Source organism: Panthera pardus, unplaced genomic scaffold (genome assembly GCF_024362965.1).
Source record: "Panthera pardus isolate Hobbes unplaced genomic scaffold, ASM2436296v1 HiC_scaffold_3, whole genome shotgun sequence".
Classification (NCBI taxonomy): domain Eukaryota; kingdom Metazoa; phylum Chordata; class Mammalia; order Carnivora; family Felidae; genus Panthera; species Panthera pardus.
In genome coordinates this window covers 25073385-25100186 of record NW_026526876.1, presented here as the reverse complement: position 1 = coordinate 25100186, position 26802 = coordinate 25073385, and the positions used below count along the sequence as shown (strand labels likewise).

At 55.4% G+C, this 26802-nt stretch overlaps 3 protein-coding genes across 3 annotated transcripts in view; 2 read left to right on the top strand and 1 right to left on the bottom strand.

Moving 5' to 3' along the window:
- CEP112 (centrosomal protein 112) overlaps positions 1-14121 on the top strand; it is a 462552-nt gene extending 448431 nt beyond the window's left edge. Inside the window, exon 28 of the transcript XR_008418577.1 lies at positions 14011-14121. The gene's annotated coding sequence lies outside the window, so the exon portion shown is untranslated. The remainder of the gene's footprint in view (positions 1-14010) is intronic.
- LOC109277161 (translation initiation factor IF-2-like) lies at positions 11316-12963 on the bottom strand. The gene is made up of 2 exons (XM_053892213.1): positions 12531-12963; positions 11316-12274 (listed from the first exon to the last, which is right to left on the bottom strand). The coding sequence occupies exons 1-2, from the start codon at positions 12961-12963 to the stop codon at positions 11316-11318; spliced, it is 1392 nt and encodes a 463-aa protein (XP_053748188.1).
- Positions 14122-14127: 6 nt separating the features above from the next.
- The window catches only part of AXIN2 (axin 2), a 29222-nt gene continuing 16547 nt past the window's right edge, over positions 14128-26802 (top strand). The window contains exons 1-2 of the mRNA XM_053892310.1: positions 14128-14943; positions 23047-23187. Of these exons, the coding sequence (XP_053748285.1) occupies positions 14129-14943; positions 23047-23187 (956 nt within the window). The 5' untranslated portion in view covers position 14128. The remainder of the gene's footprint in view (positions 14944-23046; positions 23188-26802) is intronic.

Genomic DNA, 26802 nt, shown 5'->3' with positions numbered 1-26802 from the left:
AGGCTTGGTCCCAGCCACTGATAGCTCTGTGCAGGTCGGGTTGTTCAGATAAGCTTCCCTGGGCGAGTCTGGCACCTTATATATGCAAGACAAGCATATATGCAAGGCCAGCCCAGGCCTCGTGCAGAAGGGTGGGAAAAGATATTTCTGGGGTGCGAGTAGCTGTAACTTCCTGCCTCTGTGTGTCTCTCTTTTGTCCCCTTCCCCCGTCAGCCTTGGGTGCCCTGAATGAGACCCACCTCAAAGAGTACGTTTAGAGAGAAAACAACTTCCAACTTCGGGCGGGGGGTGCTACTAAAGAGCACCCCCTTTCCCTGCTCCAGGGGAGGGCTGAATGAGAGAAGACACAGGCGTCAGGCAGGTGGAGTCACGTAGGTCAAGGTTGCTGCCGATCGAGTAAATGCCCGGCAGGAAGCAGTAATCGCCGGCTCCCTGGAGCTGGATTCCAAATTACACACGCTCACTTGACACTGGTTTGGAGAGAAAACTCGGGGTCTTCCCGGTGGGGTCTGCCTGTGGAACTTAGGCCCTGGGGGGGGCAGACGGAGATGGGGAGACGGCAGGCCAACTCCAAGGAGGGATGGGCAGAGTTATATACACCCTGGTTAGTGTCCTCCTCTCCTGGGGCCAGGGGTCCCTCCCTCGCCTGGGGACTACAGGAGTGGGAGGAGGCATGCTCGTGTGCGGGGCCAGTGGGGGAGACCTAGCCCCCCAGCCCCCCGGCTGACCAGCAAAGGATGGAGCAGTCCTGTGTCCACGAAGGGTGGTCGGAAGACGTGGTCAAGGAAGAGATGTGCCCACTTTACTGAAAGTGGACAAGGCCAAGTAGTGAAGGGCCAGCAGGAAAGCCCCAAAGTGTTTCCATTGCCCTTCCCTGCCCCCACACATTCATCCAGCCTCAGGAAACAAGGCCTAGGAACCCCGTGCTGAGTGCACTGTACCTAGTAAGCTCATCCAGGCTCCTTCGTGGGCCACCAGGGGGGGACCAAACTCACCTCTCCCTCTCCGCCTCCCCTCCTACTGCCTTCAGCACTGAACGCCTGCTCTGCGGGGCACTGTGTGCTGGGGAGACACAAGGGGACTCGCTCGCCCCTTCAGTGTCGTGTGATGAATCCCTGCCGAGGGGGCTCTGGGAGCCGTGGGTAAGTCGCCTCCGGGACACTGTAGATCCGTGCCAGGCACACACAGCGTGAGGATAGCCCAGGTAGGGCAAAGGGTACAGGACAGCATGTTAGGCGAGCATTGAGTCAGCGTGCAGAGCGCCAGAGGGGCGGAGAGGTTCCGGGAGAGGCTCCTTCTTGGACTCTTGTCATCCCCTGAACCTCTCGTCTGCCCCGGGGTGGCGGGGCAGGGGGGTGGGGGGGCGCCCGACATCACGGCAACACCAAGGTCACAGCTGGCTGCATCTCAGAGACACACAGAAGCCTCGTTGGTGAGCAAGACGGGCCCGTACCCCCACACACCAGCACTTTAGGAACCCCCTGGCCGGCAACAGAAAACGCACCCTGGCAGGAAGGCTTGACATGTCTGTGGCCGTCTAACACTCGCCCGGAGGACTGTCTTTGAACAAGCTTTCCTTCGACGCAGAGTAAGAATAAGGGATGGAATCCATAGAGAAAAGGATCGTTGAAACGCAGCACCTTGCAGGATTTACAAAGAGAGGAACAAATGTGCCGGGGGGAAGGCATCGCCAACTTGGTGGTCACATCCAGATCATTAAAAAATTGTTGAAACAAAAAGAGAACCAGCACACCGTGGTGTATGCCTGTTGCCAATTGGGCGAAGCTCCGTGGAAGGCCCTGAGGGAGGGGTAGCTGCTGGGAGGTTTGAGGACAAGTAGGGCCAGGGGTGGGCACACCCTTCTCTTGACCTCACCCCCTGGGGGCCCACCTCACGGCCCTTGGGAGGAACAGCAGAATCATAAAACGCACCAAGGCCGTTCATGTGGGAGCCCGGGGAAGGCATGGAGGGTGGAAGGTGGTGGTGATAGGAGGCAGCACGGCCGGGGGTGCCAATGCTGGACAAGGGTTCATGCCCTGAAGACGAAACGGCTGGCCCACTGTCATGGCCGCAAAGCTTGGGGGGTGCTTTCGAGAAGACCCGCATGAAGTTAGCTGGCTGCAGCCATTAATTACCCCTCGTTGAGGACTGGGGTGAGCACAGAGAAGACAAAACGTGTGCCAAGACCTCAGCTGGCCTTGGCAAACCGTCCGTCCCAGAAGGCTGAGCACCAGCATCTTCCAGAAGCGGAACTTACTGGCTAGAACGTTTCCCCTCAGGCTCCATCTGAAACCTGCCATTACTTTATTCCCGTTTTCTAGTTAAGGGAAGGGAGTCTCAAAGAGCCCAAAAGACTTGCAGGGTGTCCTTAGCGGGGGAGCCAGGCCCCAGTCTGGGTTGTTCTCTTAGTTTTTTCCCCAAGACGGTTAATCCTTGCTCGAGGGTCAGCAGGGGGGGTTCCAGCCACTGTACTGCATCATCTCATTTGATCTTCAACCCCCAAGCCAGGCACCGCCATTCTTCCTAATTTATACTTGGGGGAACTGAGGCACAGAGAAAGGACAGACTCTCTCTGTAGGGGGCCGGCCATCCCTTCTCAGAGCCTGGATTCTGGGCTCTTCCTCCCACCAGGCTTTCCCGTCCCAGGTGGTCAGAGCCCCCACTTGAGCCCTCCCACCCCAGTAGATCTCTTCCTCCCCACCTTCCCCCTGACAGCTAGCTGCAGAGGTCAGGTACTCTGGCTTTTGAATCCACGTTGGGGCCCTAGTGCCCGCGGCATTGGACTCCCACCTTCCACTTCCCTCCGGGCCCCTGGAGAAAAGGTCCCTTCTTCTGGAGCTGAGCAGCGTCCCAAGTGCACACCAGGCCCTCCATTGTCTTGTAGAGTGTAAGGTTGACACCTTTTCACAGGGGAATTCAGAGCAGGGACCCCCTGGGGAGGCTGGAGTGGGGGAAGCGGCCTTTGTCGGGGTAGAAAAGGTTAAAGCTGGGATGGGGGTTGGGAAGGTCATGTCTGTTACTGAAAAGCCAAGTTGAAGCAGCTGCTAGACCCACAGGAAGTGGGTGGTCACCTAAGAAAGCTGAGCAGGGGGCGGAGTGGGGGTGGGGGGGAAGCTGGCGGCCATTGGGCGCCCGCGCCCTTTCTGGGTGGCAGAACTTCTAGGTCTTGACCTCTGGAAGCTGTCCTGCACCTGGGGCTCCTCCAGGGCTCCCTCTGAGCAGCCACCAGGAAGGCACTCCACTCGGCAGGCAGCTGTCTCACACCTGCCCTTCACACCTGGCTCACTGCTCTCCTCTGACCTTGGCGTTGAGAAAGGGAGGAGGAGGAAGCCCCTTACCCACTTCTTGTGACCCCAAAGTCAGGCAACCGGATTTCGATTATTCCTTTATTTCTGAATTAATGGATTCATGCAAAAAGTTGTACCCAGGGAGATACACTTGACGCATTAAACCAATTGACCTTGAGAAAGGTATTTAATTCTGCAAAAAAGAAATACTCATCAGTTCAGGGAGAGAGGAAATGGTATTTTCAGCTTAAAAGACTGGCCTTCCCATCAGGGCATCTGTTGAAGTTCGTGGCATCACGAAGAACTCCAGTCTTCCTTGTCTGGAGAGCCGGGCTGGTTCAAGGCTGACTTTTTCCACTTAATTTTTTCCCCTAACATCTCCCAAGTGTGGGGGTGATTCGTTGAGATTATCAAGACAGATTTTGTGGTTTCAATGATTACTGTATCTTTTTTCTACACTCAAAAGTTATTGGGGCAATTTTAATGCACAGAGCATTAGTAATAGGAGGAGAGGCTCACTCCGCACATTTTAATTTGGGGATGTGACTCGCGTTTTTGCTAAGAAAACCATTAAATACGTTCAGCCCATACCTGATGTGCAGTCAGTGATCACATCCACAAAACAAAAACAATAAAGACGTCTCCAGAGTTACTCTGGGCCACCCCAGTCAGGAGTTTACTCCCCTGCATCTAAGTTCCTGGATAGGAATTCTGAAGATTCCTTTACAAATGTCTTACAGAGAATGAACCCCAGCCCCTGCTACTTTGGGTGACACATTTTAATCCCAAAGATATCCTCATTTGCGTCTTTCTTCCAGGTTCCCTACTGCTCCAAGGGGAAAGATTCCTTTCCCTCCTCTAAATCTGAAGCAATAAACGAACAAATAATATTCCTATTTACCTTCTAGATAGACAAATAAGTTCTGTCTTTCCATGTAGTTGGGGGAGAACCCCGATAACTTGGGAAAGGTGGCAGCAAAGTCAACGTTTTTGGGTGTGATCAAATGTCACTGGCCTGCAACTCAGTAAAATCTCAAAACGATTTTGGTTTTTCGTGTCGCAACCTATTTGGGGAAATTGGATATGTTTTTACAGAAACATCCAGTAACCTTGGAAGAACTTCAAACGTTGTAATTATTGCCGGTTTACGCTCTTCGCCATTCCCCATCAATGTGCTGTTACATAAGTGCAGAAAAGACCCCTGGGACCCCCACGTATTGCAAGTTGGTTCTCAGCATCAGCAGTGTGAGTTGACAGGGCAAAAGTCTCACCCACAGGCCTGCCACTCCCCTTCTGAAAGGACGCATCTCAATTTGTGGGTCCAGAATCTGGGCTTAGCTGGCGCCTCTGGCTCAAGGTGGGTTCATGCAGTTGCAGGCAAGCTATCAGCTGGCCTCCACGGGGCTCCAGGCTTGGCTGGGTAGGAATCACCTTCCGGGATCCCTCCCTCCATTGGTGGAAGCCTTGTCCCTGGCCCCCTGGGCCTCTCCCTTCCACAGGGCTGCCTCACGAGCCTAAAAAAGCACCTAAAATAAAAGTCACCATCTTTTTATAATCCAGTCTCAAAAGGGACGTCCTGTCCTGTCTGCCGTATTCCGTTTGTGAGGTGCAAATCACTAAGCCCCACCGCGTTCAAGGGAGGGAATGACACAGGGCAGGGTACAGGACACAGGGATCTTTGAGGGCCACTTAGAGGACACCAACCGCAATTCCCCAAGCACAGCAACTAAAGGCTTGCCCCCGGTTGGGGGGGACTTCGTGACCCAGCCCCGGGACCCAGGCTGGCATCCGTGCTGGTTGGCCCACGCGTGTGGTGCACCAGTTCAATATTTCACCTATCACCTGTGTCCACAATGCGTTCGGCCATGGACTGGGTTGAGGGAGGCCATGGACTGGGTTGTATCAAAAGACAGGGCCCCTTCTTCAGAGTCCCCGGGTGAATGGCTGGTAAAGAGAAGTAGGTCAGCAGAGGTGTTTTGCTAGAGGTGAGGCCCTGGTGCCCTGGAAAGATAGAAGAGAGGAGCCTCTCCCAGTCTTGGGGGGACGCGGCAGGGGAGGGATTGAGGAAGCCGAAGAGGGTGGCCTGCTGGCCAAGGGAATCTCTCAAGTTCAAAAGCACGAAGGAATAGCAGATGGGAGTCACCATGCAGGACCGCCCTTGGCAGGGGCTTGGGAGCCAGAGGCAGCAGGAGACGGAGCCTGAGATTGGCCAGGGCCAACCACCTTGGGCACCGTACAGCCGGCTCTGTGTGGGCCTGGCTCGGAGGCCGCATGTGGCCAAGAGAGGATTTGAAGCTGGGAATGATATGGTCAATCTTGGAGTGCAGAATGCTCTCTCTATGGTGGCAACATGTCGGGGACCCAGGGGCAGGGGCTATATACACTGCAGTCCGGGAGAACAGAATGTTGCTGTTCCCGACAAGAGAGAAGAGCCGGAGCTTGGCGGGTGGTTGTGGACATGGAGGGAAGGCGGTGATTTTAGGAGATGTTTCAGAGGCAGAATCAACCAAGCCAGGTGACTGAATGGGGATGGATGAGGGAAAGGAAGGATCTAGAAATGGCCCAGGTTTCTAACTGAGGCAGCGGGGCCTGGTGAGGTCGCTGCCTGCCAGGAGGATGGCTGGTTTCACCAGGGACTAAGTAGGTTCCCTTTTAAGATGCGAAATGTGAGACAGCTGTGGGCCCCCCCCCCCAAGGTGAGGCTGATGAGGGAGGTAGTGAGAGAGGGCAGGGCTGCAGGCCTCTAGGGAATGGGGCTTGGAAGGCTGGGTGGGGCAGGAAATGGCCCAGAAACCATTTCAGGGGGAAGGAACCAGAGGAAGAGCAGGGTGTTAGGGCTGGGGAGGAGTGCGGAGCAGTGTGAGATACAGGTGTTCCTGGTAAGAAAGTCCTGACAGATACGGGAGAGGCTTGAACTACAGCGAGAAGAAGGAGCCAGGCTGCTGCTTAAGTACAGCCCCAGCCAGAGCAAAACGGGCCCATGGGATTCACCAATCAGGATGGTTTTTAAGTGGCTGAAAGTGATTTTCAAGGGGGGAAAGACAATTGAGGGTTGAGGAGACAATGAGAGAGGAGGAAGTGTAGACAGCAAGTGTAGACTCCTCGTTTGCCAGCATATTTCTGGAGCACCAGCCAGGTGCTAGCGAAGTGTGGGATGCGCGGTGTAGGCAGCATCCAAGGCAGTTTGCATAATCAAGTGGCATGTTGAGAACTTGACCTGGGGAAGGTTCTTTCATGGGGAGCAAATATCCAGAACCATTCTAGGTGTGCTGGGGCGGCCTGGGACTCTGCCAAGCATCCTTTCCTCCCACCACCCCCCCCCCACTTGCTGTGGCCAATCCCCTGGAGGCAGAGAAAGCAGGCCATCAGCTTGTGGGAATGTTCCAAGCAAATCAAGACACTGACACGACATGAAAGAATAAAGGAACGGATTCCAAGCTTGGCAGATCCTCACTTTCCAGAAGTTGCTTCAAATGAGCAGGATGAGACATCAGGAGCAGAAAGCAAGGTCTATGGAGAGAGCTTGGCATCACAGACCTATTTATAGCAACGTTTCCCATGCTGCCGCTTGGGTGGTACTTCAGAGATCCTTTTCCTACCTCTTCCTTGCGTCCTTTCCTGAAAACAACCTTTTTCGTGTGTGTCCGCTTGACGCTATGGAGAAGAAAATTTCAAAACTCAGAACCTCTTTCTGGATTTGTGTTCGTACTGATGGTCTCCTCTGGCTACAAGCTCAGGCCAACTCTTAAAAGATGCTGAATGGCGAGATGCCAGAAGCCCGGCAGTTTGTAGCTCCATTTATAATAACTATTAAAGGCCCTTGGAAGTAAGTCAGATTAGGAAGTTTTACATTATTAGCTCTGTTTTCAATTTAACATTTAAATGATGTGTTTCCATTAATTTTATTAACGAATAAGTTTCCCTGACACTTCTATGGACACGATTTCTTCGAGAACCCTCCCCTTTTCTCTTGTGGCTTCAAAATTTCCACCTGGGCCTCCCAGTCCCCCCTCCGCTAAGGAGAGAGGAAGTAGGAAGGGGGAAGGGTGGGAAGTTGGGATGGCCTTTTCCTCTTCTCTTCTTCCTCTTGGGCTCTGTTAGAGTCAGTTTTCCCTTAGGTGAACCAGCCCCCCCACCCCCCGATGCCCCCGGAAACACCTGCCACCTTAAGAGACTTCGTGGAATAGCCTAGCTCCTGGCGGTGCGGGAGGTGGGGGGGGGGGCGGAGATGGTCCACAAACAGGGGCAGAAGGAAGTGTACTCCAAATTTCAGGCTGAAGCCCTGGGGTGATTCTTTTAGCAAAACATCTCAAAACATGTTTATTAGTCAGGGACTTGAGAAACTCAGGGCCCCCCCCTCTTAGCCAGCCCTCCCCGGGGTCTCCTCCCAGGAGGATGGACCAGGAGTCAGAACCCTCACAAGGTGTCAGCTCAGCTCCAGCATGGGTGGAGTGATCCTGGGAAAAATCTCTTCACCTCTTCCTAGCTTGAGTTCCCCACCTCAAAATGTGGATTGGATCAGATAACACTTTAAGTGGCCCCTGGCTAGAAAATTAGGATGTTTCTTTGGGGGGTACAGGAGAGGACTGTTTCTGAGAGACGGCAGAGGCACAGCCCCCTTTCCCTCTCCACCTGCTCCTCTCTGCAGGGAGGATGGCAGGGTGGGCTCACCTCTGTAGGACCTCCTTGGTAGCATCCAGCACCCCACCCCCAACCCCGGGCATGACTCCTGACTGGAGGGCATCTTTGGTTTGGAGACAGTTTCTTCCCAGGCTACTGGGGGGCCAGTTCGGAGTGTCTACTGTGTGTCAAACATCTTGCTGGACACTTATCTTCTTGCTTATCCTCATAATGGCATTCGGAGATGTTTCCTCCACTCTACAGATGAACACACAGAGACTCAGAACGACTCGGTAACCTGCCGTCTTAGGAAAGGTTACCTCTGCCTGTCTCCGCCTCCCTCCTTAATCGGAGGTACGTTGTCCAAGGTGGCACTTTTCCAAAGAAAGAAGGCAAAGTCTCTGAATCTTAGAAAACCGTGTCCTCCGAAGTCTCAACTGGTGTGACTTCCACTCCAGAAGGGTTTCTGGGGGGCCGACTAAAGTTTGGAGATCTGGCCAGATGCTTCCCAGGGAGTCCTGAGTCCTTGTTTTCTGGGATTCTAGGATTTCAACCCAATACACAATTCCAGAAAAGAATTATACTCTCTGCTTTATTAAACTTGTCTGCACTTAGGCAAAGTAGGTGGTTTATCCTCTGTAGGGTTTTTCTTTAAAGGAGGGGGGAAAGTGAGCATGTGCAGAAATCCATCACCTTGCTTTCCAGTTTCCAGGCAACTGTGCAGGATTACAACAAGTCACATGATATCCCTGCTGCCAGGGAGAAGGGGAAAATGGAAAACTGTGCTATCTTGAGAAAGGGGCTGGGTATAAGCAGAGGACTTTGGATTCTCTTCCGGAAATATTATCAACAAGTAGTCAAAGACCCGGAGGCTTGAGAGGGCTCCTGGCTTCTCAGCACTCGGCCCGGCCTCCTACTGAATGGGAAATGTACCACCAGATCTGAAGTCAAGGGGGAAGGAGAAAGGGCAGGGGTGAGATGGAGGGGGAGTCATTGGGCCAAGGTGACCAAGCACCTGTTCTGGAAATCAGGCTCTCAGAGGGGTCATTAAGGAGAAGATCCAAACTACACCAGGCCTTGTGTCTGTGTCCCCCATCCCCATTCCCTCCTTCCGGCTGCCGCAGCGCCGGGATAATGAGGGAGCAGGAGAATCTTCCGTTGAAGCAGAGCCTGCGATGATGAAGGCTGGCTGGGGGGCAGCGAAGGGTCAGTGGGGACAGCTGGGAGGGGAGGAAAACCACCCATGAAGACCAAGTTTCCACTTCCTTTTTTAAAGCCTCCTCTTTCTGATCATTGTTTATTTTGATTTTGGATGTTTTGCTTTTTCTATCTCCCCTCCCCCACATGGTGTGTGTGTGTGTGTGTGTGTGTGTGTGTGTGTGTGTGTGTGTGCACGCGCATGCTACTGTTGTTTACGTTGTAGACACTGCCGTGGCAATTTACTCCCCTCTGTATACAACTTCTGTTCCTGTAATGACACCCTCTGTGGCCTAAAGACTCCCTGGAACCACAGGGACGGCTTTGCCCCCAGCTGTCGTGGGGTCGCCAAAGCGGGTGGGTGTGCCCTTGGCCATAGGTCCCACGCACCAGCATACCGGAAGGCCAGGCTCTTAGACGGAGCCGACCTGAAGGGGACTGGCTGCCAGGCTCCTCACACCCAGCAGTTGACCCAAGGCAAAGATGAGTCATCCGGCCACACTGTAGCCCCAGCCTTCCCGGTTTGCCCTGAGGTAGCCATAATCCGTAGCCTGGACTGTTGGCTGGCTGTCAGCCTGGCTGCCTGGGGAGGTGAGCCATGGACACAGAAGGGCAGGTATTGGGAAGGGAAATGTCACCCGCCTGGGCTCTCGGGAGCGAAAAAGTCTGGCAGCGTGGTCTGCAAAGGCCTCTAGTCCCTTGTTGCAGCCCCACCGGCTGGGGGCAGCAGGGCACAGCCCCCCACTGCTTATTCTTTTCCGGCACATCATGGGTGTTTCACCATCCTTCTCTTTTCCTACAGAAGCCTAACGAGACCCATTTCTTGCATCTTTCAAAGTTCCGAAGGTCTCATGATAGGCTACAGGCCCTTCTGCATTGAAAAGCGTTGTCATCCATTAATTCAACAAAAAAAGTAAATAAGAAAGTGAGTAGAGCTGGGGACCCCAAGCCTGGCCCAGTGTCTGCGCTGGGCTTCCCTTTTCACTTATTGAAACAATTTGACACCTTTAAGATTTTCAAGTTAATAGCGCATCATACGAGGGACCATTCTATAGCAATAGACGTTCTAGGTTTGTGGCCTGTTTTCTTGTTACATTAAGTGAGAAGAGACGGTTGTGCCTCATCAACATTACTGGCGGCATGTGGGGAGGTGACATTCAAAGGTGACAGTGGGTGAGGAGTTTTCAATACATCCACACTGCAGATCAAGGAGAAAAAAGACATTCCATGTCTGTTTAATACGTAACATATGGCAGCATAGGCGACGCCGGCAAAAGCGCGTTGGGAATGCGGTTGTTACAGAAAGATGTTCTCTGCGCGCCCAAGAAGGGTTCTGGCGGCCAGGTTGGTAAGTTGGGAGTTAAATCTTCAGGGAACTGAGGCATGCTCCCTAACGAGGTGTCAGAGCCCATCTCCAGCACTCAGGCCTGTGCTGGCAGATTCACACCCCCCATCTTCACACATCCACAAACGCACCACACTCAGAAAAACGCGCGCAAGGGCACACACATGCCTTCCGCGTCCAGGCCCGCGTTCGCCCTATGACACTTGGCCAATGGATCCCAGGACTGGAACTCCCTTTACAAGATCCTGGCAGCCCAAATTCCCAGGGAAACTTGAATAGAGGTGGAAAAGTGTTTGATGATAGAAAAAAAAAAAAAAAAAAATCTGCTTGCTTGCAGTTCTTGCGACGGCCAGAATGCTACAATAAACTGTTGCTTTCCAGAGCTGGGGAGGGCGAGGGCAGGCAGGGGGAGGAAGCTGGAGCAAAGAGGCCGGAGAACTTGAAAGACGGAGTTGGAACTCCGGCTGAGAGCGCCCCCGGGGCGGCGGGGGCCTCGCAGGGGGGTGGAGGAGGACCCTGGAAGAGTTAACGCGGGAGACGGGCGTGCGGCGGGGGCGGGCCGGGCCGGGCCGTGCCGGCGCGGGGCGCTGTCCCTTTAAGGCGGGCGGCGCGGGCCGGCCGAGCGCGGCTGTGATTGGCGCGGCGGGATCACTGGCTCCCCAAGCCCGGCCCGGGGGAGTCGGCTGGAGCCGGCTGCGCTTTGATAAGGTCCTGGCAACTCAGTAACAACCCGAGAGCCGGGAAATAAAAATAACCCTTCACAGCAATGGACTTCGCGGCCGCCCGGCGTCCGAGGCGCCCGTCTCCCCCGCGGAAAGCCCTGCTGTAAAAGGTGGGGGTGGAGGCGCGGCCCCAGCGGAGCCGCTTCAAAGAAAGCCCCCCTTGGACGGGGGGCGAGGTCGCGCCGAGCCGCGTCGCGGGCGCCGGGGACGGGAGGGGGTCCGACCGGGCCGAGCCCGTGCTCGGTGGGGTGGTGCGAGCCGGACGGCCCTGGGGAGGGGCGGCAGGGGCACGGGGGGGCGGCCCGGGGCGCGGCCGGCGCGTACCTCCCTTTCAGGACCGTGCGCTCGGCTCGCGCCTTTGAAGTGCACAGTTAAATCCACAGCGCAGTTTTTGTTGGAAGCGCCCGGAGGACATTTGGTGCGCGGAGTGACTGCTGGAAACAGGACCTGTGTTGAAAGCCGGGCCGGGCGGGGGCCGGAGGGGCCGGGGGCGGCCGCGGCGGGGGCGGAGGCCCACTCGGGTCTTTTGCATAAAAGGGGCGGCGGAGCGCGCCGCTTCACCCTCCCTCCCGGTGGATCTTGCTCTAATCCCGGGATTGTTGTTTCCCCGCACCCCCCTCCCCTGCCGCGCGACTCCCGATGTTCCCCGACGCCGGGACCGGCCCGGGGGGGCCCGGGGCCGCCGCTGCGAGCCGATCCGGGGGCCGGGGCCGGGGCCCTGCCCGGGGCGCCTGCGAGGTCTCGCCGCGGAGCGCGCGCGCGGATCAATGGTGAGTGCCGAGGCCGCGGCGGCCGGGCGGCCCGCGCGCTTTGATGTGCCGGCGGCCCTTTGAAGTTGGCAGGCCGGCTATTTCGGGGCGCTCTCCGGGCTGGCGCGGAGGGGAGCGGCGGGCCCGGCGCCCAGCGCTCCGGGGGGCTTGGCCGGGCCGCCCCGCGCGCCCTGCGCCCGGGCCCCCTCCCCAGCGGGTGGCGGGGGGCCCGGCCGAGAGACTTCTGCAAGTGGCGGCTGCGGCGGGGGCGGAGAGGGGGCAGATCCCCCCCGGGGGTCGCGTCGCAGGCGTTGTTATGGATGTGAGTCGGGGTGTGAGTGTGCGCGGGAGTGCCTTTGGAAGGTGGGATGAAAGGGTGGCGGCGCCCCCCGCTTGCCCTCCCCCCCGCCCCCTCCCACCCCACCCCCCCCCGCCTCTCCCTCCGCCCCCTCCTCCCCTCCCGCCTCTCTCCCCCCCTCCCCTCCTCCCCTCCTCCCTTCCCGGCCGCTGGTCCGCGCTTAGGGGCCCCGAGCGCTGGCCCGGGCTCAGTCTGCGCGCAGGAGCGGCCCGAGCCCGGGGCGCCCGCGTCCCCCGCGTCCCTCCTCCCCGCCCGGGCCCCGCGCCCCCGGCCGCCCCGGCCCCTTTTGCGGAGAGGCAGAGACTCCGCGCGTCGCCATTTCTGGACTAGGCTGCTGCTTTCCGTGCCTTTTCTGCGGGCGTCTCTGCGAGCGGCGGCGCCGGGGACCGACCCGGGCTCGGGGTGCCGCGAGCGCCTCCCGGGGCTCCTGCCCCGCGCTCCGCGGCCCGCTCGCCGGGGCTCTGGAAGCGTTCGGTTGGATTTGGGCCGGGGGGGTGGGGGGCGGGCCGGTGGGGCTCCGCGGAGATGAGAGCCCGGCCTCGGGCCGCCTTCGTCTTCCAGGTAACGGGGCCGCCCCACCTTCCCTCCGCCCCGGCAGCGCGGCGCTACCCGCGGCCCCGCCACTCCGCCGGCGGAGCTGCCCAGCCCGGCGGCCTGGGGCCCCTGGTTCGGGGTCGCGCCCCATCCCCCCCGGCCCGCCCCTGCCCTCCTTAGTTTGATCCTTCCAGTGCTAGGGAAAGCGGCTTGTTTATTGGTCAGATAAGACTTTTTTCTTTTGGAAAAAAGACAGGCTTGAGGTCAGTAGAGTTTGGGATTCTTGGCAGAGGCAATGGTAGCGTGAGACGGTTTCTGATCCGGTTTTGTAGGGTTTGTGGCTCCGGGAGGGGAGCTGGGGGCGGAAGTGGGGGGCGTAGGGGGCGGCGGGTCTTGAGGCTTCTCTGCTCTCTCGCAAAGTTTGGAGATCAAAGTCTTGCCTGAATGAGTTGATTTCTGGTTCTGGCGAACGGGGAACACCGAGGTGTAGACTGAGCCGGATTCTTGGCGGGAGGCGGGTTGCGCAGCGAACATTTACATCTGGGTGGAGGGGGGCGTTTTCCAGCTGGGAGCCCATTCCGCCCCTTGCTGGGCGGGCTTCTTTCTCGGTCGAGGATCTTCTGAATTTTTAAGGAGTGGGAAGGGGGAGCGCAGAGGGAAGGGGTGGGTGGGGGGAATGGGAACCAGATGCCGGGGAAGGGCACGTTTGGAGCTCGAGTTATCTGTGCGGAGAGCCGAGTGGGGAAATTTACCGAAATTGGTTTCACCTGCACACAGCCCGGCGGCTCGGGGTGCGCGTCTTTGGAGTTGATGCTGACGGGGGGGGGGGGGGGGGGGGTAGCGGAGCCCAGGCAGCACTGCGTGCGCCCAGGCCGAGTGGGTTTTTGGAAGGCTCGGTCTTACACCTTCCACCCCCCCCCCCCCCCCGCCCCCACCCCCAGCTCCCACCCTCCGAGCTCACAGCTCACCTTCCCCGCCTTCCCCCTCCCAAAACGTGCTGGGAGCTCAGATTTCGCCTTTGAAAAAGCAGCGTCGGATACTTTAGATGAGCACCTCGCAGATAGCTGGGTTGCTTGATTTGAATTTGAGGAGTTGAAAAGCCTGTTTACTTTCTTGCTTTGATGTTGGGTAGATCTGGTTTTGATTAGATCAATACCCCTTTCTCTCCCCCTACCTCCCCCCTTCCTTTTCTTTCCAGAAAGGAGGCTCAGATGAGCCCCTGCTGACTTGAGAGAGAAAGAGAGACCACGCTGATCGCTGACAGGAGCTGGGGGAAGAGAACAATTCCCGAACTCCGTGCGCAGAGCTCCCTCGCCATGAGCAGTGCTGTGCTGGTGACTCGCCTCCCAGACCCCAGCAGCAGCTTCCACGAGGATGCCCCCCGGCCCCCCGTTCCGGGGGAAGAAGGGGAGACCCCACCGTGCCAGCCCGGGGTGGGAAAGGGCCAGGTCACCAAACCCATGCCTGTCTCCTCCAACGCCAGGCGGAACGAGGGTGGGCTGGGAGAGCCTGAGGGGCGGGCATCCCCGGACTCCCCTCTGACCAGGTGGACCAAGTCTTTGCACTATTTGTTGGGCGATCAAGACGGTGCTTATCTCTTCCGCACTTTCCTGGAGAGGGACAAATGCGTGGATACCTTGGACTTCTGGTTTGCCTGCAATGGGTTCAGGCAGATGAACCTGAAGGATGCCAAAACTTTACGAGTAGCCAAAGCGATCTACAAACGGTACATCGAGAACAACAGCATCGTCTCCAAGCAGCTGAAGCCTGCCACCAAGACCTACATTAGAGATGGCATCAGGAAGCAGCAGATTGACTCCATCATGTTCGACCAGGCCCAGACTGAGATCCAGTCGGTGATGGAGGAAAATGCCTACCAGATGTTTTTGACTTCTGATATATACCTCGAATATGTGAGGAGTGGGGGAGAAAACACAGCTTACATGAGTAACGGGGGCCTGGGGAGTCTAAAGGTCGTGTGTGGCTACCTCCCCACCTTGAACGAGGAAGAGGAGTGGGCTTGTGCCGACTTCAAGTGCAAACTGTCACCCACCGTGGTGGGCTTGTCCAGCAAAACCCTGAGGGCTACAGCCAATGCGAGGTCCGCGGAGACCGTTGAAAATGGATACAGGTAAGACCTGGGCCGGGGAGGGGGCCGGGGCTGGAGGAGGGTACGGACCTTGCAGATGTTTGGAGTTGAGTGGGGTGGATGGTTGGATGGATGTGCCGCTGAGGCCGACAAAGGTCTGTTGAGAGCTAGGACCGCTGGCCACGAACCCTTTGATCTTGGCTTTTCGTTGTTTAAAGTGGGGAAGAGTGTGCTCCCACAGCTGCATACCTGCAGTCTTCCAGGGCTAACTTCAAACAGGGGCAAGCAGTGTTCATTAATGCGGGTTACTTATTATCCTGGGCCAGTCTTAGAAGGGAGAGAGAAAGAGGGAGAGAGGGAGAGGACAGCAGCTTTTGATGCCTCTGAGTCACCAAATACACTAAACACCACTTTTGGAAGGGGTCATTCACCACTAATCAGTGGAGAGTGGAATTAATGTGGTTGGGGAGGCAGCTGGGTCGTGGAGGCCTGGGAAATAGCGTGTGCACCCATCGGACATGGGGGTAAGTGGGGTCTTTGGAACTTTTCTGTTAAGATAAGAGCCAGCAGTTGCCTTAACAACTCTGGCTGCGGTTCTCTTTGGAGAATTAGGTATGTACCCGCCAGGAAACCTATCCTAACTAGGCAAGGTCCTGTGACTTCCCTGAATAAAAGGACCCTTAGCTTTGGAGCCCGCTGGTATATGAATCTAGGTTTTAAATGCTTGCAGCCCAAGGGTCAGACCTCAGCTGATCGTTGTGTTGCTTGGTGCTGGCAGAGAAGAGTCTTGGGCGGAGGGGACGGGGCCCTGGAGTACTCTCCCTTTTAGAGGCTTCAAAGATCAACAGCCCTTTACAGAAGGAGAATGGCCAAGTCTTAAGATTCTTGACCTTTGCCAGCAACTTCAGACCTCCCGTTAGAATGAGTCTTTCTGTGTCTCCCCCTCTCTCCCCTTCCAGCTCTCCAGAATGAGCCTTTTTCTTTGAGGTCGTTGCCCTTGGCGTGCCGTGGAAGGGGCGGTGGGCACTCCATAGCTACCTGAATGGTTTATCTTGCTCTCCATTGTGTATTTCTTCATGTGTTTGGAACCGGGGATGCGATCTGGTGGCTGCCTCCGTGGAGATTGCCCTCTCCCTGTAGAGAGGGGCCTTCAGTGTCAAAAGCGATAGTACGAGGGGGCAGGATAGTGATGTCCGAGCCTAGAAGCAGTGACTTAGGGGCTGGCCAAGAGCTTTTTGACTTTCCATGGGGAGCGAAGAGCTTGTTCTCCAGCCACCAGAGGGCGCTCCTACAGCCTTGAGAGCGAGTTTACTCACACTCAGACATCTGGTCTACACCTAAGTAGCGCTGGATTGGCTTTTGAAACGAAGCATGGGATCACGTGAAAGGAGTTGTTTCAGCGTCTTGAAGCTTATGGTTTCAGGTTGTTTGAAGGGAAGCTACTAGGTCTGGCGCCTGTGGCTGGGCAGTCAGTGGGCACCTGTTACTGCCCCGTTCCGTTAGGCGGACATTCTGGTAAATCTCTGCTGGCCTCCTTGCCCTCCAGTTTGGCAGCTGAAGCTGAGACTACTTAAGCCCTGTGGTAAGGCTGCTTCTCCAGGGGCTTTCCAACAGTGGAGCTTCTGTGTCTGCCCGAGTCAGGACCCAGAGTGCCCCCTTTGTAAACTGCACCTGGTTTGGTGGTTTGGGACTTTTCACCCTAAGAAAACGCTCCCAAGCAGGACCCTTCGTGACCCCTCCCCTTTGTGGGTGGGCAGTAGAGACCCAGCCTCGCTGTGCCCCTCCCCTTTCCAGAGCCCTCCAGTGGGATATCACCAGGATTAAACTTTCTGGAGATTACTCTTGTGAAGCTTTTTAGATCCCCAGGGGCAGCGGCCAAAGATCCTTTGTGTTGCCAGGGCTTGCCTTCTTGGTTGTGAACCCCTGGCATCGTTGATCTATAAAGACACCTTTTCATCCGCCCCTGAGGTTTCCAGGCTCTATTTGTGTGTGCTTTCTCCCAGCGTTGGGTTGAAATGAAGTATTTTACCTGGATTACATGAAGCCCATGTGTCTTAACCGGGCATCGTCACAGAGAACTTAAGAGCCATCCGATTTCATTTTCACATACGAGATATTCAGGCGTGCCTATGATGTATTGGGCGGTGTCCCAAATTCTTCCAAGGCCTGGGTCCCAGCCCTGTCCACTGCCTGCTTACCTGGGCTGAAGTCTTATGAACCCCATGTGTCCTTCTGTGCAGTGACAGGCACCATCCGTCCTGTTCGTGTCCTAGGTTGCTCTTATGGGATCAAAACAATAGACCCGGGAGCCCTTCGTAAAGGGAAACGTTCTGAACAGTCGTAAAGCATTAGAACTAGTATAATTTAATCCTGATGATGAGTACATGTGTGAGAAGGGCAACCAGGTGAGGATGTCCCTTTCAGAGAGTGAGTCCCGGCCTCCAGCCCGCAGTCACCGTCAAGTTTTAGAGTGGCCCCCCTTCCCGGGCCTCAACTTCCTCTACCTGTTGGGCTTAAGTCTGTCTTTTCAGCCCGTTACTGGGATGGGGGATCCTTTCCCGCTCTTCCAGGTCTGTCCCTCCTTGCAGTGCACTCACTCATCGAGCGAGGGACGGGGCTTCGGGGATGGGCTTCATAAGTTAGTAACGTGAATGAAACAGAGACCGGGAGTCCTGCTGAGGGTCCCCATCAGCTGTTGAGGAGCAGCCCCGGCAGCTGGGTGCCTTCCAAGCCCTGCGTTCTCCTTGGGCGCTCAGAGGAGCCTCATTTGTAACGACTTGTTTGTGTCCTTACTGATCTGGTGTCAGGTTTAATATAAATAGTTGGAACGGAAGAGCAGGAATTATCCTCGGAGGGAAGGACTCTGGTTTGTGGGTGCTTGAGTGGGATGCCTGGGCTTTTGATGGTCTCTATAAATAACTTAGAGCAAGAGTGACCCGTTGGTAGAGCACGTGTAAAACCCCAGCACACAGACATATCCACAGAACGCTGAGGTGTGTGTGTGTGTGTGTGTGTGGAGGGGCTGTGGGATTAGGAGCTCAGCCCAGCATTTATTTTGGGAAGGAGACAGTGCTAGGCTCACAGAGTGCTCCCTGTGCCCTTCCCAGTCTGCCCTGGCCCTGGTGCCATCCTCTGGTGCCTGGCGGCTCTCCTCCGGCCTCCCTTGAGATAAGTCGGGCCCAGCAGATGGCCCTCTGCTGGCTCCAAGTGCTTCCTGTTCTCTGAAAGACCTCACCGATGAGGCCTGCGAAGCCACCGGCATCCAGCTTGGCTGCAATTATCAAAGAAACTGATGCCATAGGAAAGATACGCTGGAGGCAGGAGCCCCCAGTTAGAGGACGGAGCCTCTGATGGAGGCAGTGTGCCGAGACTCACAGGTGAAAGTTTGCCTATCTGATGGCTCTGGCGCTCAGTGCCACTCGAGTGCCAGACCCCTCCCTGAACGCCCTCTTGATCTTGCCTTAGAAAATGCTTCTTGAAGAGAGGGCTGCCTTTGGGCAGTGACTTTGTAAGTACACTGTCCTAGGGCACAGCTTTTAGAAGCAAATACTTGTTAAGTTGCGTTGTTTTGGTGGTGGGGGTGGGGATCCGGAGGGAGATCCCAAAGGTCAGGTCTGTTGTGCACTGTTGTGCTGGGGGGGGGGGGGGGGGTGCGGCGGGGCCATGGCACCTTCGTGGAGATAAGAGATAAGAATAAGCTGGGGAGGGGCGACTGGGTGGCTCAGTCGGTTGAGCATCCGACTTCCGCTCAGGTCATGATCTCACAGTCTGTGAGTTCGACCCCTGCATCAGGCTCTGTGCTGATGGCTCAGAGCCTGGAGCCTGTTTCCGATTCTGTGTCTCCCTCTCTCTCTGCCCCTTCCCTGCTCATGCTCTGTCTCTCTCTGTCTCAAAAATAAATTAAAAAAAAATTAAGAAAAAAAAATTAAAAAAAAAAAAAGAAAAAGAATAAGCTGGGGAGAAAAGGCCAGCAGTTTCCCTCCCCTTAAGGTCCCAGGACTTCTGCTCCCTGACAGCACATGGGGGTCCGTGGACGCACGCCCGGTGCGAAGTCTGCCACACAGGCCCCCACTCTCTGTAGGAATTTAAAATCCTTGCGGCAACTGTGGGAGCACCGGAGAAATAAAGCATCTGGGTACAATTACTGTAGCGTGGTTGAGTTTCTTTTCCTGTTTTTTAAGATACGAGAAAAGAGCTCTAATCTGTGTTCTTAAAATTATGTGGCAATTCTGACAAAGTTCTGGGTTCTTAAAAGTGGAGTTTCCGTCTCTCTCTCCTCCACAACCCGGCCCCTTCCTCTGCTTTGCCCTCCTTCCTCTGTCACGATCGTAGGGAAATCCAAATACTTTATTGCCGCCAAGTGAGCTGAGAGCGGTGTATTCTGTTCTTAAGTACGGGTCACACGGGAGCCCTCTGTTTTGGAAGTGACGGAGGACGAGTTTCTTTGGGGATCCATGTGTTTTGCGATCCACTCTGGTGAGCGCGAGGCCGTGCGCACACACGGATTGGAGTCTGCTGTCTTCTTAGTCGGGGAGGGAGGGATTTCTAGTGAGTTCTTTTTCTCCGTGCAGAGGTTGAATCCAGGACCTTGTCAGTGCGTTGATACCACAGAGATGGCAGCACTGGAGGGGTAGAGAGGGTCCGGATGCTCTTTAGGGCTATCTGGGCTCTCCTGATCTTGTACTGATGTCTCTTAGACTAAAAGAATTTCCAGCCACCCACAGGATGGTCCCAGGTCTTTTAAGGAGGTTCAGCAAAGTCTAGAGCGCCTGCCACGCTCCGCCGCCCCCCCGCCACTGAGGGGCCGCACGCAGAGAAGACCGATCCGGTCCTTGCCCTCGTGGAGTTTCCAGTCTGGTTGCACAGGACAGGCATCCAGCGTGCAAACACACCGGCGCCGCGTGGTTAGAAGTCACCATCAAATCGTTGTTGCACCATATGCTAGCCGATTTGGACGTAAATTAAAACAAATAAAATTGAAAAAAGGAGAAGTCACCACAAACCCTGCAGGAGAGTTGCGCCCGCTCAGTTTTCGTTGGCGGTTGGGTTTTTGGAGTAGGACTATCATCTCCCCAAATCACAGTGCTCTGGAGTCTTCAGAGAACGCAAGAACTTGGTGCCGCTGGCCAAGTCTGACCCGTGTGCTTCTTGGGTGGAGACCCCACGTCAGTGGAGGCGGTGACGTGACTGGTCACCTGCCGGCCGGGGGGCTGAGCCAGCAGCGGTTCTCGCCTCTCCACTCCTGTTCCCTGTCCAGGGCTGAGAGCGCTCACCTGCCCTGGGCTTCTGAAGCCAGGAAGGGACCCTGGAGACTTTCCTCTCGTTTGTTCATCCTGCTTCGAGGCAGTAACCCTGTCCAGGCCCCCCGGAGAGCTGGGTACTTGGGACGGTTTTCAAGACTCGGGTGATTCCATAACATCCATGGGTCCGCTCAGACCAGCGGGCAGCACTTTCTTCGTTCTGACTTAAGAGCCCAGTCTCCTCTTGCTCTGCCGTTAGTGACGATGCCAACACAGCTATCCTCTGCCATCCTCTGCCTCCGAGGATTGTTACTGAATCCTCCTCATCCCGTCTCTTCCCCAGGAAAAGTCATCTGCCTCTCCTCTGCTCCCACCGCTTCTCTCTCTCCAGCCCTGGTGTCTGGAAATCCCATAGTGATGCAGGACCAGCTCTGAGGCCGGGAGGACCTTCCCTTCTTATTTAGTTAGCCTGGCATATCCTGGGGGGATATCCTGAGACTCCTTGCCCTCTACAGATACAAGGACAGGGCCAGTGTCCCAGTGCCCGTTCAGTGGACCATCCCTTGGTCCAAGGTATTCGGCAGATTCAAGGGTGACATTCCTCATGTGTGCTTTCTGGTTCATTCTGCACCCACCTGCCATTTCTAAGATGGTCCCTGCTGATGTTGAGCACCTGTGGGAGTCTGGATGTGGGCTCCCTGTGTGGCCAGGTCTCCAGCCAGGTGGCCTCCGACCAGGCTTTTGGCCCCCACCTGGGGCTCCGCGCCTCCTGCCACGGTCGTGAGGCTGCATGACGCCGGGGCCGCGGACGTTCCTTGAGCACCTACTGTGTGCTGGGCACACAGCTGCGCCAAAAACAAGGGCCCGCCTGGACTAACCGTGCCGTCTGTGGAGATGCTTCGTTTTTAGTCACATTTCTAAACTGAGGGGCTTGGCCTAGGTCCTCTCTGCTAGAGGTTCGTTCTGGCTCTAACGTGTTAAGACTCTGGATGTCACTTTTCTTTTTTCTTTTTTTCTTTTTTAAATGTTTATTTATTACTGAGAGACAGTGACCAAGCATGAGCAGGGGAGGGGCAGAGAGAGAGCGAGACACAGAATCAGAAGCCGGCTCCAGGCTCCGAGCTGTCAGCACAGAGCCCGACGCGGGGCTCGAACTCACACACTGCGAGATCACGACCTGAGCCGAAGTCGGACGCTTAACTGACTGAGCCCCCCAGACGCCCCTGGATGTAACTTTTCTTGTTCGTGGTATCAGCTCGAGCTGGAGTTCAGGCCTTAACGACAGGGCCCTGACCCTTCCACGTCTTTCCCATCCCAGCTGCCCCCGTTGACTCCCTCACACCAAACTGTGGCCACAACTCCCTGCCCACACCCGACCCTCCTTCGGTCCATCGGTCCAACCTGGGCGCCCGGCCTGGGTCACTCATGCTGCTAGAACTTTTTAAACTGTTGAGGCCGGTCTTTGTATTGGGAGGCAGGACGGGTTTGGGTGAGAGTCCCAACTCTGACCTGGGGACAGGCTGCTGTCCTGCAGGGCCACCACCCGTGTGCCCAGAACGCCTCCTCCCCCCAGGTGGCTGCAAGCATGGGCTGGGGATGAAAGGATGTGTGTGAAGTTGTGCCCCTCTTTGTGGGCCAGTGATGACGCAGTCTGCCTCCCCAGTGGCAGCGCCCCCTGTTGTGACCAGGCCCTGTTGTGCCAGGAGACCAGAGACCCGGGCTGGGTCAGTCCAGAGCTCAGAACAGTGCTGCACACATACTGGTGAATAGGAGTGCCGCGATCACGCGTGGAGACTGCTTTGACCTTTCACGAGTGCCTTTCATGTGCCACCCCCAAGGCCATCTTTAGAGACCTGTGCAATGGCCTGCTGGAATAGGTTCTCTCTTCTGGGCCTTCCGCTTCTCCTCCAGCTGAGTTCTTTGCTGTTGGCGTAGACTGGGTGGGCCCAGTTGAGTGTGCTAGATTGGGTGGGCCCAGTCGAGTGTGCTGGGCTCTTTGTCATTGAGGCCTCTTGCAACTTCAGGCTTGACAGGCCCCCCTTCCTGCAGCTCACGGACCACAGTGGCCCCTTCCTCACCCCCCCCCCCCCCGCCCTCCCCACTATGTTCCTTGCTGGTGACACAAGAGGAATGCAGCCCAGCAGGGGACAGGGACACTGGTTGTTCTGGGAGATCAAGAGAGCAGAATGGGGAGGCTGAGGCCACTGAACAAAGGGCAGGAGACACTGGAGGAGGGGCCTGGACCTTCCTTTGAAACAGCGGCGCTGCTCATTTTAATCCTGTGGGGCTTGGTCTTAGCCTTAGCCTAGCTGCCCAGGTGGGGGAGGGCGCGGCAGAGGCCCAGCTCCGGGTGGGGTGGAAGCCTTGAGTGTCTCTGTCCCATCTGACCAGTGTACTGGACCCAGGTTGAAATGAGAAGGTTATGCCAGGCCTTTGGTTGCTCGAAACCTGGAACTACGCCAACAGACCCCAGACAGGGAGTTGGGATGCGAAAGACCTCTTGGGGGCTCTGGAACTGTGTTCCTCCAGTGTAGGCTTGGGTATGGTGGTGGGGAGGGAGAAGACCCTTCACCCGTATGGACTAATTCTCCTTTTTCACTCAGTAGCCTCCCCTTTTCCTTCCTCTATCTGAGCGTGTATTTAGCACTTGGTAGGGTCCCCTGGGCTGCTTATGGCTTCCTGTCACCCCTGACAGACTTGCCCTTGGCAGCACGGGATCCCGGCCTGCTTTCTCCCCAGGGCGAGCCAGTGGCCCCTGCCGTCTGCCCAGATGAGCACCTGGCCCTGGGCAGCAGGTTGGCCTGAGCACATGGCGGGATCATGCGCTCGCGGGTCCCCGGATTGCCTGGTTACCTGGGTGTCTGGTGCGAAGCCGTGACGCACTGCTGTTGTACTTTCCCCGCAGGTCCTTCAAGAGGAGCGACCCTGTTAATCCATACCACGTAGGTTCTGGCTATGTCTTCGCGCCAGCCACCAGCGCCAATGATAGCGAGATATCCAGCGATGCACTGACTGATGATTCCATGTCCATGACGGACAGTAGTGTGTAAGTATCCTGCTATCCCCCTCATGTACGCGGTTGGCAGTGACTCACCAGGCCAGCTGGGCAGAGTCCTCAGCCGGCCATCCTCAGCTGGCTTTGCAAACCCCGTGTGTGTGTGTGTGTGTGTGTGTGTGTGTGTGTGTGTGTGTGTGTGTACACATTTGCTTGGCGGGAGGGGAGTGTGCCAGTGCTGGTTTGGGGGGGTGATGTGGTAGCCTGGGTGGAGTCAAGCTTAGAGCCTTGAAAGGAAAGTTGACTGGTAGGAAACGAAAGTAAGGTAGAAGGTTAAGATGCTTCTCCAGAGGTTTCGTGAGTTGAGAGACCCATCTTCTGGGGTGGCATCTGAAGGGTGGCACCTTTTCTGAAGGAAAAGGCATTGAAGGTGGGGGTCAGACGTCCAGCGCTCTCTGAAGGCCCACTGGGTGTAATGTTGCCTCACAGGTGTGTTCAAATGGACACGATTCAGTTCACTGAGTGTTGGTGGGGTGCCTGCTACGCGTCAGGTTCTTCCCCTAAGTAGGGCTTCTCTCCAGAGTCTGATCTTGGATCTTTTGCAGATGGCTGCACTTGGCATACTAAGAGTTTGTTCCTTAAAAAAAAAAAATATTGAAGAATAGTTGACACAATGCTTCGTTAGTTTTAGGTGTGCAACGTAGTGATTCGACAATTCTATACATTACTCAGTGTTGACCGCGTTAAGTGTAGTCACCACTTGTCCCCATACAATGTTGCTACGGTGTTCTTAACGATATTCCCTTCGCCGTACTTTTCATCTCTGACTTTCCTATTTCAAAACTGGAAGTTTGTACCTCTTCGTCCTCTTCACCTATTTCGCCCGGCCCCCCACCCACCTAGCGTTTGTTCCTTTGCTTTCTAAACCACAATCCAGGTCCTCGGGGTGGAAGGTCTGATGATGTCAGCAGGCCGTCAGGTGGGGGTCACAATATGCATTGTAAGTCATTTGAGGTCAGGCAGTGGTGATCTCCGGGTAGAGAGCAACCATTCTGAGTCTCGTGTGTGTGTGTGTGTGTGTGTGTGTGTGTGTGTGTGTGTGTGTGTGTGTTGAGCTGGGTGTCCCCATCTCTTGCCCTCCTTTGAGGTTCTGATTCAGGAGAGGCAAGAGAGGTAGAGCCTGGGATCGGGCAAAACTCCCCCAAGAGCTCACCCAACTTCCAGTTGAGAACTACCACTCCAGAAATGGTCTTCAAAGGCTTTCCCACAAGTATTTTGCAGTAGGAAGTTCTTTTGCTAAGGGACCAGTTTGGAAAGGCAAACCCACTGAGCCATGTATCATGGCATGTGTAGAGTTTTCTCCTTTTAGCTTCCTAAAACTGGACCATCTACTCTTCCAGTTTGTTTGAAATCACCTGGTTTCCGTTGGCCAGTGTCCTGTTTGTTGGCCTGTGGCATGGAACCAGTTGGAAGAGAAGTTGATGAGGTTGGTGGATTTGGGATTCTGCCATTGATTTTCCCCAGCGGCTTTCACTGTGTTGTCTCAGATTCCCCTGTTAGTCAAGGGAGAGAGATCCACCAGGGGAAAGGTTCCGTTTTAATAAAAGACGAGTATTTTGGCAATAGTAAAAATAGAATAAGGGTACACCTCTTCCATCCAACATAGAGAAATGAGGGGTTCCACTGAAGTTAGTTTTTCATATTGACTGAACTCTTTTAGTCTCTGCACCTGAGAACAATTATCGTTTGATCGCCATAGTTCTTAAAAGAATACGTTTTTGGTTTATGTTGGATAGTATTAGGCATAGCCCACTTCTTTTTTTAATTATTATTTTTTTAAATGTTTATTTTTGAGAGAGAGAGACAGAGCATGAGCAGGGGAGGAGCAGAGACAGAGGGAGACAGAAGCAGGCTCCGGGCTGCTGTCAGCACAGAGCCCGACGTGGGGCTCGAACTCATAAAACACGAGCTCGTGACCTGAGCCGAAGTCGGTTGCATCAGGGACTGAGCCACCCAGGCGCCCCAGGCATAATTTATTTCTTGATCCCGATAATTAATACAAAGATCTGTTTTCATGCTCTACTGTAGTATCTCCTGGAGTACAAGGTTAGGTAAGGCTGTCTGCCTCTGTACACACATACTGGCGTTTTGAAAAAACAGTTGATTCTTTTTTCTCTCGGTCATGCTGCCCGCTGTCATTTTGCTGCTCCTGTGTGTGTGCTCGCCTCTAGCAACATGACCCCTTTAGCTTTTATTTGTGGATTGCATGGGGGCCTTACTTTCTGAGTAAAATGAGAGTAAGTTGGATTTGAACGAGGGGGTTGAGTGAATCTCCTAAGTCAGATGCAGTTAAGACTGTAAAGGCCTCCGTTTAGTTTTCTTAGAGACTGTTTTTGGCTTGCTTCCTGGTCCTTGTCTGCATTTCAGTCCCCACCATGGATGGAGGTGTTACTCTGGGTACACGGTAAGCTAACTTGGTGGTGTAGTCCCCGCACATGTTTGAGCCTCACAAGACCCACGCAGGAAGGCAGGCAGTCACTCGTGACTTTCACAGATGGGACAGAAAGGCCCAGTGCTGGCCCCGCAAGACAGAGCTCAAATCCAGACCAGACATAGGTCCTTGCTCTTTGCCTACTACTCCCCTCCCCACAAGCATGTAAATTGCCAGCATGAGATGTTAGTAGGACCAGTTGATAATGAGACCTTTGAGCCACTTTGCGTTTCTTTTATTTATGAGGGAATCACACTGCTTTCTTTTGTAATGGGTTGGAGGAGGGGTAGGAGGGAGCACATGTGCAACTTCTCCCCTGCACACTGCCCCCCACTTCCTTCATGCTTTCCCAGAAGAACTTTCTCAATTTTATTTAGAGACGACTTGAAAGTTCTCTCCCTTCCCACTTTAGCTAAGACACTTGTGGACTTGGCACACCCACTAGCCCCCGTCTGGGATCAGAGAAGTTACCTTGGCCAGCCGGCTGTTCTAGGTAGCCAGGGGCTGGGTGTGGGCCAGGAAAGTCCACTTGGATATAGAGACAGCAAAGGGCAAGCCCTTGATGAGCAGCTTTCTTTTTGGGGCACTGGGTCCCAAGAGGCAGGACCTCAGTGTTGTCCACCCCTCCTGCGGTGTAGCTGTCTGGGATTGGTGGTGAGGACCCAGGACCCCAAGGCCAAGGGAAAGTGCCTGGAAGGCTCGGAGACCTGGGGCCTCCATGTTGGGTCTGAGCTTCTTTTTTTTTTTTTTTAAAGTTTATTTATTTATTTTGAGAGAGAGAATGAGTGAGCAGGGGAAGGGCAGAGAGAGAGAGAGAGAGAGAGAGAGAGAGAGAGACTCCCAAGGAGGCTCCATGCTGCCAGTTCAGAGCCAGATGTGGGGCTCAAACCCATGAACCTTGAGATCATGACCTGAGCTGAAACCAAGAGTTGGACACTCAACCGACTGAGCCACCCAGGCGGTCCGGGTGTGATCTTCTTGACGGGAGTGTTAGGTGCTCTGTCTGAGTCTTCTCCCAACCAAGTGGGCAGGCTATCCTATGCAGCCGTCACATCTGTACCCCCCTGGGCATGTTCATACCAACTGGGGGCGAATTGCTCAGCAGTGCGGGGTCCTTCTCTCTGGGGAGATGTTTGTCCAGGGCGGTTTGCCTCATGCTGCCTACAGCGGGGGAC